The following is a 20,627-nucleotide window of genomic DNA, read 5'->3' on the forward strand; positions in this document are numbered from 1 at the left end:
TGTTGGGTTCATTTTGAATGGATGTGTCTAACATTAACCCTGAAACAATGCGGCTAAATCAAGCAGCATTTATAAAGAATGCTATGTTAGAATGTGTGAATCTAGTCAGTGGTTTATTTACAGGCTTTCATAAATCAGCCATGTATTCTGCTGACAGAGTGGTCATGAAGAACGTCAAGTTCCCTACAATCCTAAGGGATTATTATCACATCTCTGCCTCTTGTACAGGGATCATTTCCAACAATAATATTATACTAGACAATCTCTGATAATGTTGTTATAGTTGTCTCTTTTAAAAAAGGCTGAAATAAAGATCTTCATTTAGAATGTATGTAAAGTCACATTACTATGTAGATTAAATTACAGCCTTATTCTTCTGCCACCAATCTCACCTTTTTCTCCATTCAAGCCGCAGGTCTTGGCGCTCTACTAGTAATGGCACGATACATCCCAGTATTTTGTACTTGTCTTCCCCGTTCCAGGAATCTTTTTCAAGCTCTTCAAGCAGTAGGCTGGTCTGCAGCAATTAAATGAAGGGGAGAAGTAGAGAAAACACGTAAAATTAATAAAAAGCTTATAGGCAAATGAGGACAGTAAATCAATATATTTTCATTATTACTATTGCATGTTTGCCAGTTAATCAATATGGGAAATGATGACTGAAAATGGGCACCATATATTTGGACTTTAGTCAATATATGCATCACATAAAACAAGCCATAAAATGGTAAGTTTTAACTCATTTGTAACCCAAGTTACTTGAAAATTATGCTTTTTTTTTTTTAGATATAAAAGTTTTGAATATATAATAAACTAAAATACCAGTTGTATTATTATGCTATACAAACAATTAGAATATTTATTATTCTATATAATTTCTTAAAGGGGTATTCCAGGAAAAAACTTTTTTTTTATTTCAACTGGCTCCAGAAAGTTAAACAGATTTGTAAATTACTTCTATTAAAAAATCTTAATCCTTTCAATAATTATTAGCTGCTGAAGTTGAGTTGTTGTTTTCTGTCTGGTAACAGTGCTCTCTGCTGAAAGAAGAGGTTTGCTTTGGGGATTTGCTTCTGAACTGGGCGGTTCCCGAGACACGTGTCATCAGAGAGCACTTAGAAAAGAACAACTCAACTTCAGCAGCTCATAAGTACTGAAAGGATTAAGATTTATTTTATGTGTGATTTTATTCTATTTTGTGTTTACTTTTATTTATTTAAAGGGGTACTCCAGTGGAAAACTTTTTTTTTTTTTAATTTGTAAATTACTTCTATTAAAAAATCTTAATCCTTCCAGTACTTATTAGCTGCTGAATACTACAGAGGAAATTATTTTATTTTTAGAACACAGGGCGCTCTACTGATTCACGAGCACAGTGCTCGCTGCTGACATCTCTGTCCATTTTAAGAACTTTCCAGAGTAGGAGAAAATCCCCATAGCAAATATTTGCTGCTCTGGACAGTTCCTAAACTGGACAGAGATGTCAGCAGAGAGCTCTGTGTTCAAAAAATAAAATAATTTCCTCTGTAGCATTAAGCAGCTAATAAGTACTGGGAGGATTAAGATTTTTTAATAGAATTAATTTACAAATCTGCTTAACTTTCTGGCACCAGTTGATTAAAAAAAAAAGGTTCCACTGGAGTACCCCTTTAATTTTTAGATTAAAGTTTAGATATGACTATTGGGAAACTTTATTATTACGTCACTTTTCCACTATCTCAATACTTTTTCAAGTTATAGATGAAAACAGCTTTATTGACACCTGTCATTTTGGCAGCGATTGAAAATCCCCACAGCATATAAACATTTGGGTAGGTGAACGGTTTATTGTATATTTACAATTTAGCAGGTTCTCCACTCAGAGGGAGTCGTAGATGGTGAACCTGCTTTCATGATGTTCATTTATGCTGAGACAACTACCTTAAAACAACACATACCCAATACGACTGAATGGAAGGTAGGTCGTGAAAGAGATTTAACATTTTGGGGGAGATTTAATCGAAACCTGTTAAAAGGAAAAGTTGCTGAGTTGCCTGTAACAACCAATCAGATCGCTTCTTTCATTTTTCAGAGGCCTTTTAAAAAATGAAAGAAGTGATCTAATTGGTTGCTCTGGGCAACTCAGCAACTTTTCCTCTGGACAAGTTTTGATAAATCTCCCCCTTTGAGTCAAAGAGAAATAGTTCAACAATTTTCAAAAATATATTGCTTTCTATAAGAAAATGAGTAACATCAGTCCTTGTTGTTATACAGATCCATAAAATAAAGGACATAAAAACTGCAGGAAAGATTTAATACAAGTTAGGCTGCATTCACACCTGGTTTTCACTGGACAGGTGCCAGATCCGGCTGGGGGAAGGGAAAACCGGGTTCTCCCGTGCGCCAGCCGGACCAGCGCTGAAATCCATTTACTTTAATGAGCCGACCGGAGTCAAACGGTGACTCCGGTCGGCTCATTTTTGACCTGTATCTGGATTCCTGACTGGACCTAAAACCGTAGTATAATACGGTTTTAGGTCCAGTCACAAAACCGGATATGGGTCAAAAATGAGCCGACCGGAGTCACCGTTTGATTCCGGTCGGCTCATTAAAGTAAATGGATTTCAGCGCTGGTCCGGCTGGCGTACGGGAGAACCCAGTTTTCCCCTCCCCCAGCCGGATCCGGCACCCGTAGAGTGAAAACGAGGTGTGAATGCAGCCTCCTTATAAACAGAAGTTTGAGTGAATATAAAGGTACAGTATAAGATACATGCACTCAAATTAAATCCCAGAAACAAGGAAAGAATATTGAGCCATTACTGCCAGAAAAACAGCTAGCTATGTATGTGGAATCAATAACCGCTACAGATTTTGTCAGCGGCACACAAAAATAATATACTATATGATGTTTTAATATATTGGATATTATAAAGTCATTTTATGATTAGTGATACTGGTTAAACCGGACAATATTTCATCTTTAAGAGGCATCCGCTGGATGATCTCAATGTTCCTCTGTGTTTTATTATCGTGAGATAATGTGCCAGACTTGTCAAAATGGATGAATTGAGTTACAGAAGAAAAGCCAGAAAAGTACACCTTAGCTGTTATCACCAGACACAACCTTTTACGAAAATGACCTGGTAGTAGTCACTCCCTGTGATCCTTATAAATCACCATATCCATGGTCATTGTACATCATCAGGGTAGTTTTCATGGAACTGTAGTTTTCATTCTACTTGCCCTGAGGAGCCCTCCAGAACAGCTGATCAATAGCTAAAGTAGCGCTAAATGAGTGTATCAAACTTTATTTTACTTTACTATGCCATAAAAGATTAGAAAAGCATGGTTTCTCTCTGACCCGATTTAACTTCTCCATAACCCAGCCAAATTTGTATTTGCATTCTGACATCCTGACCATTACAACATTTCTATTTTGACCCTGACATGGCTGTATAAGGCTCTATACCATATTGTTTGGGGTACATATATAACAGCCTTTAGATTTTTTTTAATTTATGCTATAGAAAAAATGTAGAATAATTGGTTTTTGTTTTACTTGGTAATATGTAAGTAAAAACAAATATATATATATATTGTGGGCGATTAGCTCTGTAGAACAAGTCAAATAGCAGCAAAATAGCAGAAAAAAAAGGATATGGAAGAAATACACAGCGACAGTCAGTTATTGATGAGGACAGAGGATTGGGCTATAACTAATTTTTTTTTTACTACTAACTAAATTTTTTTTATACTAGTGAGACACTGGCCCTCATTTAGTAAGAGGGGAGTGTAGTTTTCTTTTTGGGGTTTTTGTTTCTGGCAGGTATTTTTCCTTGGTATTTACTATTGAGTAAACCCCTCACATTTTTGTAAATATTTTATATCTTTTCATGTGACAATACTGAAGAAATGACACTCTGCTACAATGTAAAGTAGTGAGTGCACAGCCTGTATAACAGTGTCCCCTAAAAACTCAACACACAGCCAAGAATATCTAAATCTTGGCAACAAAACTAAGTACAACCCTAAATGGAAATCTCCAAATTGGACCAAACTCGCCATTTTTACTTCCCAATATCATGTGACTTGTTAGTGTTACAAGGTCTCAGATGTAAAAGAGGGATCATTTGTAAATTTGGTGTTATCACTCTCACACTCTCTAATATTGGTCACTGGGATTTCAACATGGCACCTCATGGCAATGAGCTCTCTGAGGATAAAAAAAAAAGTGGAATTTCAAAGCAGAATTTCGCTCAGAAATTCCATAGTGTGGACCGGGCCTAAAGGTGATGGCCTAGCCAATCATGTCTCCAGACCTAAACCTTATTGAGCATCTGTGGGGCATCTTCAAATGGAAGGTGGGGGAGCGCAAGGTCTCTAACATCCCCAGCTCTGTGATGTCATGATGGAGGAGAGGAATAGGACTTCAGTGGCCATCTGTGAAGCTCTGGTAAACTCCATGTTCAAGAGGGGATAGCCATATTAAAACACTGTAAGGGTGGGTTCACACTACGATTTTACTATACGGAAACCAGATCTGGGAGCCCCGGTTTTCACTCCCCCCAGCCGGATACGGTTCACGTACAGTAAAATCGTTGTTTGTCATTTTCTTTTATACTTTCTGCATCAATTTCTCACTCTACTTGTTTTCTGTGTTAGGAAAAAAAAATTGTGCTGATCATGCGATGGACACGCATACAGCATTTCACATACGTAAGTACGCCCTCACATTTTTGTAAATATTTTATTATCTATTTTCATGTGACAACAATGAAGAAATAAAACTCGTCCACATTGTGAAGTACTGAGTGCACAGCCCGTGTAAGGGTGGGTTCACACTACATTTTTACTGTATGGGAACTGGATCCGGCTGGGGGGAGCATAAACCGGGTGCTCCCGTATCCCAGTTGACCCGGCCCATATCTAAGTAATTTCAATGAGCCGACTGGAGTCAAACAGTGACTCCGGACGGCTCCTTTTCCCCTCGTGACCGGACCTAAAACAGCGTCATACCACAGTTTTAGGTCCGGTCAGAAAACCGGATACGGGGCAAAAATGATCCCCCAGCCGGATTCGGTTCCCATACAGTAAAAACGTAGTGTGAAACCACCCTTATACGGGCCGTGCACTCAGTACTTCACATTGTAGACAAGTTTTATTTCTTCAGTGTTGTCACATGAAAGGAAATAATAAAATATTTTTTACCACAGAAAACAAGTAGATCAATTTCAAAAAGTGAGAAATTGATACAGGAAGTATATAAGATAATGCCAAATTTTCCTTAAAATTATTAAAACAAATTTTTTTTGGTCAATATCAGAATACTCCTTCCTAACAATCTTTCTAGGCTGCTGGTGACCATTGGACAACTATTTTAACCTTCTGGTGTCCAGGAACAGATAGGACAAAGATAATCCTCAAAGAGTAAAAAAATAAAAGGTAATTGTTGCACAAACAGAACCTGACAGGGCCTTGGCGGCAGTCTAAGGAGTTTACAGATTACTTCAGAAATCTATTATACCAAATGTTATGAGCCTTGATGACAGGTACTAGTTCTCTGACGGAGGCTTCCCCTAAGGGTTGACTGAAGCCTTCACCTACTATTCTGAGCTAATGGAGGTATTTTACAGTCAGGGGCTAGAGGTCAACAGAGTGGATAACAAACACTTCTCAAAGTTGTGGTTTCCAAAGCCTTATCAGGCCTCAGCGTTATAAGGGCATGTGCGCTATTTGCAATGTTTGTACAATGCCAACACTTTCTTTCAATTGTTTCCTGCGCGAGATGGACTTGCCCTGGTGACCTGATGTTTAAAGACAAGGTTAACAGGGCAGAATCTGAGGTCAACAGGATGTATCCTTAAGAAATTGTATTTTCCTTACAAAGATGGCTTTACTGATGCAGGTTAAAAATAACAGTATAGAAACATAGGAGGACAATAACAAATCAATATGACTACAAATCTAGCTTTACAGTGCACCACACATAGTACATAGAACACTATAAAATTCTAAAGTTGTATGAAATTCAAATCTTCGTATTTAAAGTGACCACCAGAGAAAAGAAGTTGTGGTCAGTTTTCATCAACAGTTGAGATAGAGAAACTGATTTTTATTGTGCAGACCGTATGGGTTTTAATATCTCCGGTCCCAGTAGTAATTCATCCTTATATTGGTTTGCGGGAGCCTTGGGATCATTAAAGAAATATTTCAGGAAAAAACGATATTCTGTATTATGCCCACTGCACGAGCACCAAAAACACGTCATGAACCACCCCTTCAGGCACTATACAAGGCAAAACACAAAGTGTGATTTTTATTTACCGTATTTTTCGTCCTATAGGACGCACCGGCATATAAGACGCACCCAATTTATAGGTTCAAAATCTAAAAAAATTTTAGATTTTGAACCCAATAGTGGTCTTCAACCTGCGGACCTCCAGATGTTGCAAAACTACAACTCCCAGCATGCCCGGACAGCCGTTGGCTGTCCGGGCATGCTGGGAGTTGTAGTTTTGCAACGTCTGGAGGTCCGCAGATTGAAGACCACTGCATAGGAGGTAATACTCACGTGTCCCCGCCGCTCCGGACCCGTCACCGCTGCCCTGGATGTTGCTTCATCGCTGTCCCCGTCGCTCCGGAACGTCTCTGCTGCCGGCCGGGTATCCTCGCTCTCCATCGCCGCCATCACGTTGTTACGCACACCGACGCACGTACGTGATGACGAGGAAGGAGAGCGCCGGCCATACAGGGGATCCCTAAACGGAGAAGACACCGAGGAGGCAGGTAAGGTCCCTCCCGGTGTCCTGTAAGCACGAACCCGGCTATTCAGTCGGGCTGTTCGGGACCGTGTCTGAAGGCTTTGATCGCCGTGTCTGAAGGGTTAATACAGGACATCACCGCGATCGGTGATGTCCTGTATTAGCCGCGGGTCCCAGCCGTTGATGGCCGCAGGGACTGCCGGGATAGGGGTGTATTCGCCGTATAAGACGCACCGACTTTCCCCCACCCAGTTTTGGGGAAGAAAAATACGGTATTTATTTATTTATTTGTCTTTTAGAGTGTTCCTTTGAACTAACACTTTACACTGAATACAAACCGTTAAAACAGCAAGTAAAAATTGGATAGAAAACAGCAATAGAAATCCTTTATTAAAAAGAAAAAAATAAGTTAGTGGCTAAAGTTCTATCTTTATGGGTCACATATTACTTTTATAACCCTGATGATCCATGAACAACCGCTCAGACACAGTGAACATTTCTACATTATACATGAAATCTTGTGTCTATGTTCGTTTCATAGTACAAATGTACTATACATACAAGCTAATATTTCTTGAGTTCCGAAATTGGGCTTTTGGGCTACTAATGTCCGGATTAGTGCACCGTTAATGTATTTACAGAGTATAAAACTATGCAAGCATAAATCATTAGAGATATTTCTACACACATGCATATAAATATTCTCAAATGTCTCAAAGTAAGTATCACATAAAATAATAGCATTGTAAAGGTGAGGCGGGGATGAGAAGTGTTGTTTATAGAAGCCAGCTGCTTAGACTTTGGCGCCCAGCATTATTAAACTTGCTATTTTATGCTTACGCAGTCTCCCTTCCCTTCAGCTGCCCCCACTGGCACAGGTACAGCTGAAACCTTAAATCCAATGCAAAGATTCTGTAAGTGATTAATTGTTTGAGACACGGCTGACCATATGGAACAGAGAAGGCATCAAGTAATTCATACTTCTGTAAGCGCTGCTTGGCCCCTGTTGCTTTTAATGCACAGGAAGAGTGCTGGCGAAACCTAGACCGGGTGTCTTGCCCCTGACAGCCCATTAAGAAATCTCAAAGCACCTCTCTCAGGTTCTGCTCTTGCGTTCTCAATGGCAGCCCTAATAAAACAGAAGCAAATCTTTCCAGCAAGTCTTAAATCTTTCACGTACAGTACATTAGCAGCGGATTGCTAAAACAAGTGGCTTTTTTGGCTTGATAGGAAATTGGGACTTCATTCCCCTTGACTACTTGATAAAAACAAGTTGTGTGAACCATATCTTGAGCATAGGTGCCTTTTGTAAATGTATCACTGACATGTATACATACAAGCCTTCTCTCCATGGCCTCTTTCTCTAGTCTCACCTCTGGAGAATCTATAGACCCTGCCGCACAATGTAGACAGCACAAGCCCATTACCAGGTATATAGGGTTACTATCTGCATGAAAGCAACATTTTGTAGGAAAACAAAAGTGAGCCCTGCGATGTAAAAAAAATAAAAATTTCTGCTACAACATGGGATATTTTTATGTGATATACATTTTATTTATTGAGGTTATCTGCCAATAAAAATAATGCCTGGGGCCCCTCTGACCAGGGCTTCCTGCCCTATCTTGACCCACCTCAGTCAGTGATAGGTATTTCCTTGTCTTGCGACAGGAAGCAAAATGTAGCAGGGATTCAGTCAGGGCAGGTGAGTATCTTTATTTATTTATTTATTTTTTTTAACCCAGCTTCAGCACTCTTAAATGGAATATGATGAGAGTTTTCACTGATCCTGCTGTTCCCCTCCTCCCAGGAGCTCAGCTAGTCCTGGTTTCATATCAGTCCTGGATTTCAGATGGATTAAAGTTACTTTCTCTGCACAGAAAAATGATGATTATTGCCCACTTACTGCGTTTTAAACAAGGCTTTAAATAGCTTCCCCAATTGGAGGTCCCATCCCTTTCTACATTCTGGGATTTATTCCCACTTTCAAGGGGTACTCAGGTGGAAAACCTTTTTTTTTTGTTTTTTGTTTTTTAATCAATTGGTGTCAGAAAGTTAAACAGATTTGTAAATTACTTCTATTTAAAAATCTTAATCCTTCCAGTATTTATTAGCTGCTGAATACTACAGAGGAAATTATTTTCTTTTTGGAACACAGTGCTCTCTGCTGAATCACGAGCACAGTGCTCTCTGCTGACATCTCTGTCCATTTTAGGAACTGTCAGACCAGCTAACTGTCATGTTTGCTATGGGGATTTTCTCCTACTCAGTTCTTAAAATGGACAGAGATGTCAGCAGAGAGCACTGTGCTAGTGATTCAGCAGAGAGCTCTATGTTCCAAAAAGAAAATAATTTCCTCTGTAGTATTAAGCAGCTAATAAGTACTGGAAGGATTACAATTTTTTAATAGAAGTAATTTACTAATTTGTTTAACTTTCTGGCACCAGTTGATTTAAAAAAAAAAAAAAGTTTTCCACTGGAGTACCCCTTTAACCCCTTAAGGACCAGGCCATTTTACACCTTAGGACCAGAGCATTTTTTTGCACATCTGACCACCATCATATTAAGCATTAATAACTCTAAGATGCTTTTACCGAATATTCTGATTCTGAGATTATTTTTTCGTGACATATTCTACTTTATTTTTGGTGGTAAATTTTCGGCGTTGCTTGCATCCTTTTTTGTGAAAAATTCAAAAATTTCATGAAAATTTTGACAATTTAGCATTTTTCTAACTTTGAAGCTCTCTGCTTGTAATGAAAATGGATATTCAAAATAAATTTAATTTTTCTTCACAAATACAATATGTCCACTTTATGTTGGCATCATAAAATGGACATATTTTAACTTTTTGAAAAAATTAGAGGGCTTCAAAGTAGAGCAGCAATTTTCAAAAATATCATGAAAATTGCAAAATCTGAAGGGACAGATATTACAGAACTACAACTCCCAGCATGCCTGGGCAGTCTAGGCATGCTGAGAGTTGTAGTTTGGCAACATCTGGAGGGCTACAGTTTGGGCACCACTGTAACAGTGGTCCCCAAACTGTGACCCTCCAGATGTTGCAAAACTACAACTCCCAGCGTGCCCAGACAGCCTTTGGCTGTCTGGGCATGCTGGGAGTTGCAGTTTGGCCTTCCTAGTGGTTGCCACAGTAAAAATCACTTTACTTTCAGTTTCATTTCTCCCCCCCCCCCACTGTCGATTCCCTACCTGAGCCAGGATCTCCGGTGAATATCTGCGATGATTGCCGGGCCCCACGAGTCTTCTCCTCCAGGTACTGGCCTCCATGTTCTCCCCCCGTTCCGCCTGACATCCAGGGGTGGGCAGAACAGGGGGTTTCCATGGCAACCCACCGTCCTGCTCTGCCATTGGTCAGAATCAGTTCTGACCAATGGCAGGGAATGGGAGGAGATCGCAGCATTGCGACCTCACTCCTACCCTGCAGGATGCTGGGGCCTGTCACTCACAGGTCCGAGCATCCCTATTTTCCGGGTGATCGGGTCACCAGAGACCAGATCAGCCCGGAATAGGAGAAAATCGCATGAATTGACATGCGATTTTCTGCGATCGCCGACATGCGGGGGTCCCGGGACCCCCCTCGGCATTTGCACGGCATGCCTGCTGAAAGATTTCAGCAGACATGCTGTTCCGATCTCTGCCCGGCACGCGGCAGAGACCGGAAATACAACAGGACGTTCTCTAACGTCCTTGGGCATTAAAGCCCAGGTAGCGGGGACGTTCCAGAACGTCCTATGTCCTAAGAGGTTAAAGGGGTACTTTGGTGGAAAACATTTTTTTTTTTTTAAATCAATTGGTGCCAGAAAGTTAAACAGATTTGTAAACTACTTCTATTTAAAAATTGTAATCCTTCAAGTACTTATCAGCTGCTGTATAAAGCAGAGAAAGTTCTTTTCTTTTTTTACTTTCATTTCTGTCTGTTCACAGTGCTCTCTACTGACACCTCTGGCCATGTCAGGAACTGTCCAGAGCAGGAGAGGTTTGCTATAGGGAATTGTTCCTATTCTGGACAGTTCCTGACATGGACAGAGGTGTCAGCAGAGAGCACTGTGGACAGACAGAAAATAAATTCAAAAAGAAAAGAACATCTTCTGGAGCATACAGCAGCTGATAAGTACTGGAAGGCTTAAGATTTTTAAACAGAAGTAATTTACAAATCTGTATAACTTTCTGGCACCAGTTGATTTAAAAAATAAATAAATAAATAAATGTTTTCCACCAGAGTACCCCTTTAAGTAATGTATATCTGCCTAACAACCTTTAAATATATTTTCATAAAAAATGCTAAAATATTACTTTGAAAAAAATGTTAACTTTTTGAGCCATGTTCAGGAAAAATCTAATGAAATATCTGAAATAGAAATCTTAAAGGGGTTTTACCAACCCAGGATATAAAATGTGCATAAGAAAACAAAAAAAAAACAGACCGTAAATTGGTCCCAAAAAAGAATATATTATAAGTATAGTGCTTAAAACGTAACCTTTATTGTTATTAGTACTAAAAATTACCACCAACGTGAGCCCCATACCATTAAAAAAATATTTGTATGGTAAACAGCAGTTGTCCAGAAACGTCTGTATGAACAAACCTGCTTATTTAATTGAGATACCTGAGTGTACCCAATTCTCAGGATTTACAGCAAAGATCTCTCAATATGGATTTATAAATGTCACAGTATAGGTTATGTTAGAATTCTTGCTACAACATAAATAAATTAAAGGAAAATCTTTACACCGCCTTCAACGCGTTTCTGTCAGCTGGTATTTGCTAAGTCATCATTAGAGTCATCTACTCTGACGCCGCCTCCGCTCCACGTCAGCGGGAAAGTAGTCATTAGTGCCGTTTGACTCGGTCGGATGGCGATCCGGGGAGTTGGAGATAGTTAAACACAAAGAAATGGTGAGTTACTGGTGACAGTGATTTGAGCCCTAACGTAATACTAAGTGTGATGCATGAATAAAGAGGACGGGGCGGCTAATAGAGTGACCCATTCAAATGCAGCTAAACACAAGAAATGTAAGTAATCCTCAATAGCAATGAGGACATGGATAGATGATATCACAAACCCATGGAGATAACAACCCCATGTATTAGAAAATGTGGGGGAGTTAGTTGGAACAATATACAGACAGACCACAGATCAAACGTAACATTGCTAGACAGTTAGGGTACAGAGTTTTTAATACAGATAAAAAATTACGACAACCAAATACTATGGTAAAGATAGAGACTGAGTGGTATGGCTGTGAGTATGCTGCTAAGGGCTGTTGTGCAGTGGTCTCCAAACTGTGCCCTTCCAGATTTTGAAAAACGATAACTCTCAGCATACCCAGACAGTCCAGGCATGCTGGGAGTTGTAGTTCTGTAACATCTGGCCCTTTAAATGATGCAGAACTAGAACTCCCAGCATGCCTGGACAGTCTCAGCATGCTGGGAGTTGTAGTTTTGCAACATCTGGAAGGGTACAGTTTAGAGACCACTATACAGTGGTGTCCAAACTGTAACCCTCCAGATGTTGCAAAACTTCAACTGCAAGCATGCTAGACTGCCCAGGTATGCCGGGAGTTGCAGTTCTGCAACATCTGGCCCTTCAGATGTTGCTGAACTACAACTCCCAGCATGCCTGGGCATGCTTGCAGTTGATGTTTTGCAACATCTGGAAGGCCAAGACCACTACACCACTCCAAACTGTTCTCCAGTTGTTGCATAGCTACAACTCCCAGCATGCCCTTCGGCTGTCTGGGCATGCTGGAATCTGTAGTTTTGCAACAACTGGAGGCACACTGTTTGGGAAACACTGTCTGTTTCCTAACTTAGTGTTTCTCAACCCGTGTGTCTCCAGCTGTTGCAAAACTACAACTCCCAGCATGCACTGACAGACCATCTGGAGGTACACTGGTGCAGGAACACTGCAGTAGTCCGTTACCTAACTCAGTGTTTCTCAACCAGTGTGTCTACAGCTGTTGCATAACTAGAACTCCCAGCATGCACGGTCTGTCAGTGCATGCTGGGAGTTGTAGTTTTGAAACAGCTGGAGGTTTGCCCCCCCCCCCCATGTGAATGTACAGGGTACATTCACACGGGTGGGGGTTTACAGCGAGTTTCTCACTTTAAGTTTGAGCTGTGGCAAATTTTCAGCTGCAGCTCAAACTCCCAGCAGAAAACTCTCTTTGAACCCCTGCCCATGTGAATGTACCCTAGAAACACTACAATAACCCTAAATAAAGAGTAAAACACTACATATACACACACCCTTACACTGTCATGCCCCCCCACCAATAAAAATTTAAAACATCTTATACAGCACTGTTTCAAAATAACAACTCCCAGTACTGCTCGCTCCTTCTCTTCTGAACCCTGTAGGTCGCCCCCACAGAGCTCTTTACATCCACATATGGGGTATTTCCATACTCAGAAGAAATAGTGTTACAAATGTTTTTTTTTCTTTCTCCTTTTACCCCTTGGGGTAACATCAGCATTTTAACTTTAGTGAAAATTCGTCAAAGACCTGTGTGGTGTAAAGGCTCACTGTACTCCTTGTTACATTACTTGAAGGGTGTAGTTTCCCAAATAGTGTGCCATGTGGGATTTTTTTTTTGCTGTTCTGGCACCATGGGGGCTTCCTATATGAGACATCCCCACCAAAAAAACAACAACAAAAAAAACATTTCAGCAAAATTCGCTTAAAAGCCCAAAGTTGCTCCTTCCCTTCTGAGCCCTCTAGATCCACATATGAGATATTTCCTTACCTGCGAAAAATGGGGTTACACATTTTGGGGGACATTCCTTGTGAAAATGAAGATGAATAATTTGGGGGTAACATTTGCATTTTAATAAAAAATCAAATTTTTCGTTTTCACGTCTCACTTTAATGAAAGTTCGTCAATCACCTGTGGGGTGTAAATGCTCACTGTACCCCTTGTTACGTTCTTTGGGGGGATGTAGTTTTCCAAATAGTGTGCCATGTGGATGTTTTTTTGCTGTTCTGGCACCATGGGGCTTCCTAAAATTGACATGCCCCCCAAAAACCATTTCAGCAAAATTCGCTCTTCAAAATTCCATTGTTGCTCCATCCATTCTGAGCCCTCTAGTGCACCCACAGAGCACTTTACATACACATATGAGGTATTTCCTTACACGAGAGAAAGGTTACACATTTTGATGGACTATCTCTGCTTTAAAAAAAAAAAAAAATATATATATATATATATATATATATGTCTAAAAGAACATGTTAGTGTAAAAAAACTGAAGATTGCGAATGCCTCCATTTTGCTGCTATTCCTGTGAAAGACCTAAAGGGTTAACAAACTTTCCGAATGTCATTTTGAATACTTTGAAGGATGCAGTTTCTATAATGGGGTCATTTATGCAGGATTTCTCACAGAAAGGCCCCTCAAATCCACTTCAAACTTAACTGGCCCCTGAAAAATTCAGATTTTGAATTTTTAGTGAAAACTTGGAACATTGCTTCTATACTATACTTTTAAGTCCTCTAATTGGTTCAAAAAGTAAGAACATGTCAACTTTATGATGCAAACATAAAGTAGATATATTGTATATGTGAATCGATATATAATTTATTTGGCATGTCCATTTTCCTTACAAGCAAAGAGTTTCAAAGTTAAAAACATGCTACATTTTTGAATTTTTCATGAAATTTTTGAATTTTTCACCAAGAAATCATGCAAGTATCCACGATAATTTACCACTAAGATAAAGTAGAATATGTCACAAAAAAACAATCAGAATCAAATTCATAAGTTAAAGCATCCCAGAATTATTAATGCTTAAAGTGTCAGAGGTCAGATTTGCAAGAAAACAGCTGTGCCCTTAAAGGGGTTATCCACCATAGGGTGATGTTAGTACATACCTGGCAGACAGTAATGGACATACTTAGGAAGGATCTGCACTTATCTTGGCGCTAAATGGCTATGTTGTGGGATTACCATAACACTGTGGCTAGCATTCTGTGAACTTGTATTTCCTGTTTGACTTTTCTTTTTTTGGCTACAAATCCCATAATTCCATTTTCCTCCCTCCCACACATCAGCCACCCACCCATTGAAACTTAAATGAGCTGCATCCATTCAAAAAGACCTGTCAGGGTGCCTACAGCTGTTGCATTAGTTGCAGATTGATCTCTCTCCCACCAAGCGATCCCTCCACCCATTGAAGCAGACAGGCTCCCTGTCATCAGCTGACTATTGAGTCAGGGCTCGGCCGCATTGCAACCTGGGAAAAATCTTAGACAACAGTAATTTTGTATGCTGGTAAAAATAAATATTGGGGTGAAAATCACAGAAGAATTGTGAGAAAACCGTCACACACAGGTACAGACACTATATTATGAACTACACTAACTTTACAGCCCCTGTAGCATAGTCAAATAAAAAAAAATCATGGAATACCCCTTTAAGGTCAAAATGGGCTGCGTCCTTAAGGGGTTAATCACAAGGAATTGATATCTTCTTATCAAAGCCCACACTTAGCATTCAGATGAACTTTTTGAATTATATTGCCAACAGACTGATACCCTTCAGATATTTCCTGTACTAACCAACAATAACCCCCAACTTCTTCCTGTGGCTATGTGATTAGAGTTCTGCTGCAAACAAACAACATATTAAAGGAAATTTTGGGGGACTGTGACCTCACCTAGTTCTATTAGCCTTACTGTATATAAAACTTTTAGCACTTTAGATGTTTCATTGACAAACCACAGCAAAGGCAATACAATATTAAAGTAGGCGTATAAACACTCTACCCTTTTACATATTTATAATTGTGGGGGTAGTCGTGGGGGGGATATGGTCATATTGACCACACCAAGTGTACTGCTGTGGTAATATCCAGTAGTTATCACACAGTGCTTAACATTTTCTTCTCGCAGACTGGTACTGTGTCAAGTCCAAATGATCAATAATTCCATTGGAAGGTAATTTGTTTGGACGTGTCTGCGGTGCAAGGTTACAACTCTAGAAAAGTGAGTGTTGGAGCCATGTGGAGTAAAGCAGTGAACTTACTTGGCATCTTAGAGTCTGCGGGTGAGTGCAAAGTTAACCTTTTACCACACGTAATCTATCCTGTAACCCACCCCCCCCCCCCCTTCCAGGACCCTTAACACCAGGCATTCTTAAGCAGTCACGTCTTACGGACTGAGTTATATGAAGTGAAAATAAAAAATATGGAAGAGGGAAAGGCTGGAATGGGAAAACGAAAAATAAATCGGCTAGCAAGAGAAGCCAGATGACAGGATGGTGCCCGGGTTGTGAATATGTTTGGAAACACAGTAAAGGCGAGGAGGGAACATGGCTTTTGTTTGCTGCCCTACAGCCTGTCTTTATCCCAGCGGCTGCCTGCTTGGGTGAACATATGTTTTCTGAACAAGAAGTGGAGCAGAAAGTGCTCTTTGTTATTCATTCTTTTGTGGATCCCTCTTGCCCTTGTCCATGTTTAGGTCGGCTCTAAACACAACTTTGTAGCAGACACTTAAATTCTGAAGAGCTGATATGGTATCCCATGCATCAGTGGGGAATTACTATTGATGGGGGCGGCTGAGTTAGTGTATACAATTATGGTTCACAGCATTTGTGCTTCTTAATTAGTGAAAAGGAAAAAAAAAACAATGGTTATTTAAGACAAGCTTGGTTTCACTAACCAGAGTTATTCTGTATAATGTTTAACTTTTCAGGAGAACAGACAAGAATAAATCTTATAAGATTACTTACAAATATTTGACTGTTAAAAAATAAATAAATAATCAGACACAAATAATTTACATATTGTAGATCAGCTAAAACTGGGGGTTCACATAAAATGTCTATAAAAACTTGATCAGTCATTAAAGTCAATCATAAGTATAGATCTAATAAAACTGCTAATGCGTCAAGATGAACAAAATCTGTGCACTTTAGACATTCGTAGATTAGCTAGTGACTGGTTCACCCACCTTTATGTAACCTACCATATTTATAATACATGGCTGAGCCATTATATTCATAAAGCACATTTGCTGTACACCCCATTCCTCGCAAGCAGGGCGCTCACTCCTCGTCTGAATATTTAGTTGTAAGATTGGAATGTCTCATACTTGTCTTTATTTGTACCCTCAGAATTTGTTGGTGCTATACAAATATTATGATTAATGATAATCTGCTCCATTTAAACTATGTATTTGAAATAAACTATGCAACTGAATTGAAGAGGCTTCAAAATTAAGACTAATCCATATATCCATCTCATATCTACAGTGGGGCAAAAAAAGTATTTAGTCAGCCACCAATTGTGCAAGTTCTTCCACTTAAAAAGATTAGAGAGGCCTGTAATCATAGGTATACCTCAACTATGAGAGACATAATGAGCAAACAAAATCCATACAATCACATTGTCTGATTAAAGAATTTATTTGCAAATTTATTAGCAAATTATGGTGGAAAATAAGTATTTGATCACCTACAAACAAGCAAGATTTCTGGCTCTCACAGAACTGTAACTTCTTCTTTAAAGGGGTACTCCGGTGAAAACCTTTTTTCTTTTAAATCAACTGGTGGCAGAAAGTTAAACATATTGTAAATTACTTCTATGAAAAAATCTCAATCCTTCCTGTACTTATTAGCTGCTGAATACTACAGAGGAAATTCTTTTCTTTTTGGAATGCTCTCTGATGACATCACGAGCAGAGTTCTCTCTGCTGACGTTATTATAATAATAATAACGCTTTATTTATTGTTGTCCTTAGTGGGATTTGAACCCAAGTCCCTAGCACTGCAAGGCAGCAGTGCTAACCACTGAGCCACCATGCTGCCCTTAGAAAGCATCTGCTATGCATGGTTGCTAAAATGGACAAAAATGTCAGCAGAGAGCACTGTGCTAGTGATGTCATCAGTGTTCCAAAAAGAAAAGAATTTGCTTTGTAGCATTCAGCAGCTAATAAGTACTGGAAGGATTAAGATTTTTTAATAGAAGTAATTTACGAATATGTTTAACTTTCTGCCACCAGTTGATTTAAAAGAAAAAAGGTTTTCACCGGAGTACCCCTTTAAGAGTCTCCTCTGTCCTCCACTCGTTACCTGTATTAATGGCACCTGTTTTAACTTGTTATCAGTATAAAAGACACCTGTCCAAAACCTCAAACAGTCACACTCCAAACTTCACTATGGCCAAGACCAAAGAGCTGTCGAAGGACACCAGAAACAAAATTGTAGGCCTGCACTAGGCTGGGAAGACTGTATCTGCAATAGGTAAGCAGCTTGGTGTGAAGAAATCAACTGTGGGAGCAATTATTAGAAAATGGAAGACATATAAGACCACTGATAATCTCCCTCAATCTTGGGCTCCACACAAGATCTCACCCCATGGTGTCAAAATAATCACAAGAACGGTGAGCAAAAATCCCAGAGCCACACAGGGGGACCTAGTGAATGACCTGCAGAGAGCTGGGAGCAAAGTAACGAAGGCTACCATCAGTAACAAACTACGCCGCCAGGGGCTCAAATCATGCAGTGCCAGACATGTCCCCCTGCTTAAGCCAGTACATGTCCGGGCCTGTCTGAAGTTTGCTAGAGAGCATTTGGATGAGCCAGAAGAGTATTAGGAGAATGTCATATGGCCAGTAGAACTTTTTGGTAAAAACTCAACTTGTGTTTGGAGGAGAAAGAATGCTGAGTTGCATTCAAAGAACACCATACCTACTGTGAAGCATGGGGGTGGAAACATCATACTTTGGGGCTGTTTTTCTGCTAATGGACCAGGACAACTGATCCGTCTAAAGTAAAGAATGAATGGGGCCGGGTATCGTGAAATTTTGAGTGAAAACCTTATTCCATCAGCAAGGGCATTCACTGCTCTAGAGGAGATCTGCATGAAGGAATGGGCCAAAATACCAGCAACAGTGTGTGAAAACCTTGTGAAGACTTACAGAAAATGTTTGACCTCTGTCATTGCCAACAAAGGGTATATAACAAAGTATTGAGATGAACTTTTGTTATTGACCAAATACTTATTTTCCAACATAATTTGCAAATAAATTCTTTAAAAAGCAGACAATGTGATTTTATGGATTTTTTTATTCACATTACAGAATTACAGGCCTCTCTAATCTTTTTAAGTGGGAGAACTTGCACAATTGGTGGCTGACTAAATACTTTTTTGCCCCACTGTATCTATCTATCTATCCATCCATCCCATGTCTATCTATCTATCGATCTATCTCCCATCTATCTAGTTGTCTCATACTTACCTAGCTCATATCTATCTATATATCTACTGTATCTATCTATCTAATATCAATTTATCTCATATCAATGTATATCATACAGTATCTATCTATCTATCTATCATCTATCTATTCATAACTCATTTTTTTTATATATTATCTATCTATATTTATCTATTTTTTCTATCTATCTATCTATCTATCTATCTATCTATCCTCTATTCAATATCTATCCATCTATCTCTCTCATATCTACCTAACCGATATCTCTCTCTATCTATCTCATATCTACCTATGTATATCATACAGTATCTATTTATCCATCCAATATGTATATATCTAATATCTATCTCATATACATTCATCTATCTAATATCTATTTCATATGCTATATATTACTCTATGTATGTGATCTTATTATATAAGTGACATTATCATATTACATATACACACTGACATTTCCTTATTCTGCCATTTATAGGAAGTTTTAGGTACCAAACAAATGTTGTAGATTATTCCAAGTTCACAGAAAAGGGTCTAAAATGTTAAATTTTTTTTAATAATTATTAGTAACCTTGTCTGCCAGAAAAAATAAATAAATGCAGATGTATACAGCTGTAAAGAAGGTCAGAAGAGAAGCAAAAAACAGGACTTTTAACTGATAGATGAATATGAGACTTTTCTGTTTAAGTTGAACCAAAAACACTGAAATAGAAATGTGCTCTTTTTTTGCGACTAGGTGACAATGAGATATCTGGACCTGTAAGAGCTTGGTCCCTGCATGGCTTCTTTTCATTGTATTTGAGTGCACATTAAGGAAAACAATGGAAGGACATTTGCATTGTAACCATGTGCAGGGGTTAGACATGTGACCCCTAAGACTGCCGTACTTGTGAAGCTCGGAAAAGTTCTTGACAATATAAACAAGAATTACTGCTGTTATAAAAGAGCACAGACAATTAAGGACAATGCCGAGCGCTTGTTGAACAGCTGTTGGAGGTTCCTTCAGACCTCAAGAAGTGGTTGCACTTTGGCGCGCTGGGAGTTAGAACATTTCTGATCCCATTCAATTTCTTGAGAAATGTTCTACTTTGTGTTCGCAGTTTATGACCTTGTTTATGTCCTGGAGACCATCACTATTAGGAATCAATGTAAAAGAAGTCCGATAACATTATGACCAGCTGTTAGTAAATATATCATCCTCCTGACACCATTATAATACAAAGAACCACACCAGTCACTGGTTTGACCCTTTATTCTGTACATACATTCATTTTATCATTATTTTCCCAGTGAAAGGGTTGGTTAAAAGCTGTCCATATTGGATATGTGACCTAACAAATGTTAGGGTGATGTGATGGTTATGTGACGTCTGCTCAGTCCCGTTTCTGATCATATAAAATGTCAGACTTTATTGAAATCCAGTGCAGGGTATCACAATTTCCAGACTGCTGGACACTAGACTAGATTTGAAGACTGAAGACCACTTTAATTTAAAGAAGAATTACCTTCAGAATTACCATTTTATTTTATCCTAGCTTTTATCATAGTAGCTCCAGATAACTAACCTTTTATAGTTGTATAAGCACAGTATGATAAGGTCCTCTAGGAGGATCAGAGTTCCATGTTTGGCTCATTCATTAACCCTATA

At 39.2% G+C, this 20,627-nt stretch overlaps 1 protein-coding gene across 5 annotated transcripts in view; it reads right to left on the reverse strand.

The window, feature by feature from the left end:
- FTO (FTO alpha-ketoglutarate dependent dioxygenase) overlaps window positions 1–20,627 on the reverse strand; it is a 358,438-nt gene that overhangs the window by 232,661 nt on the left and 105,150 nt on the right. For all 5 annotated transcript variants that reach the window (XM_056526317.1, XM_056526319.1, XM_056526318.1 and 2 more), the window contains exon 9: window positions 393–517. In XM_056526317.1, coding sequence (XP_056382292.1) covers window positions 393–517 — 125 coding nt within the window. The remainder of the gene's footprint in view (window positions 1–392; window positions 518–20,627) is intronic.

Source organism: Hyla sarda, chromosome 6, assembly GCF_029499605.1.
Source record: "Hyla sarda isolate aHylSar1 chromosome 6, aHylSar1.hap1, whole genome shotgun sequence".
Classification (NCBI taxonomy): domain Eukaryota; kingdom Metazoa; phylum Chordata; class Amphibia; order Anura; family Hylidae; genus Hyla; species Hyla sarda.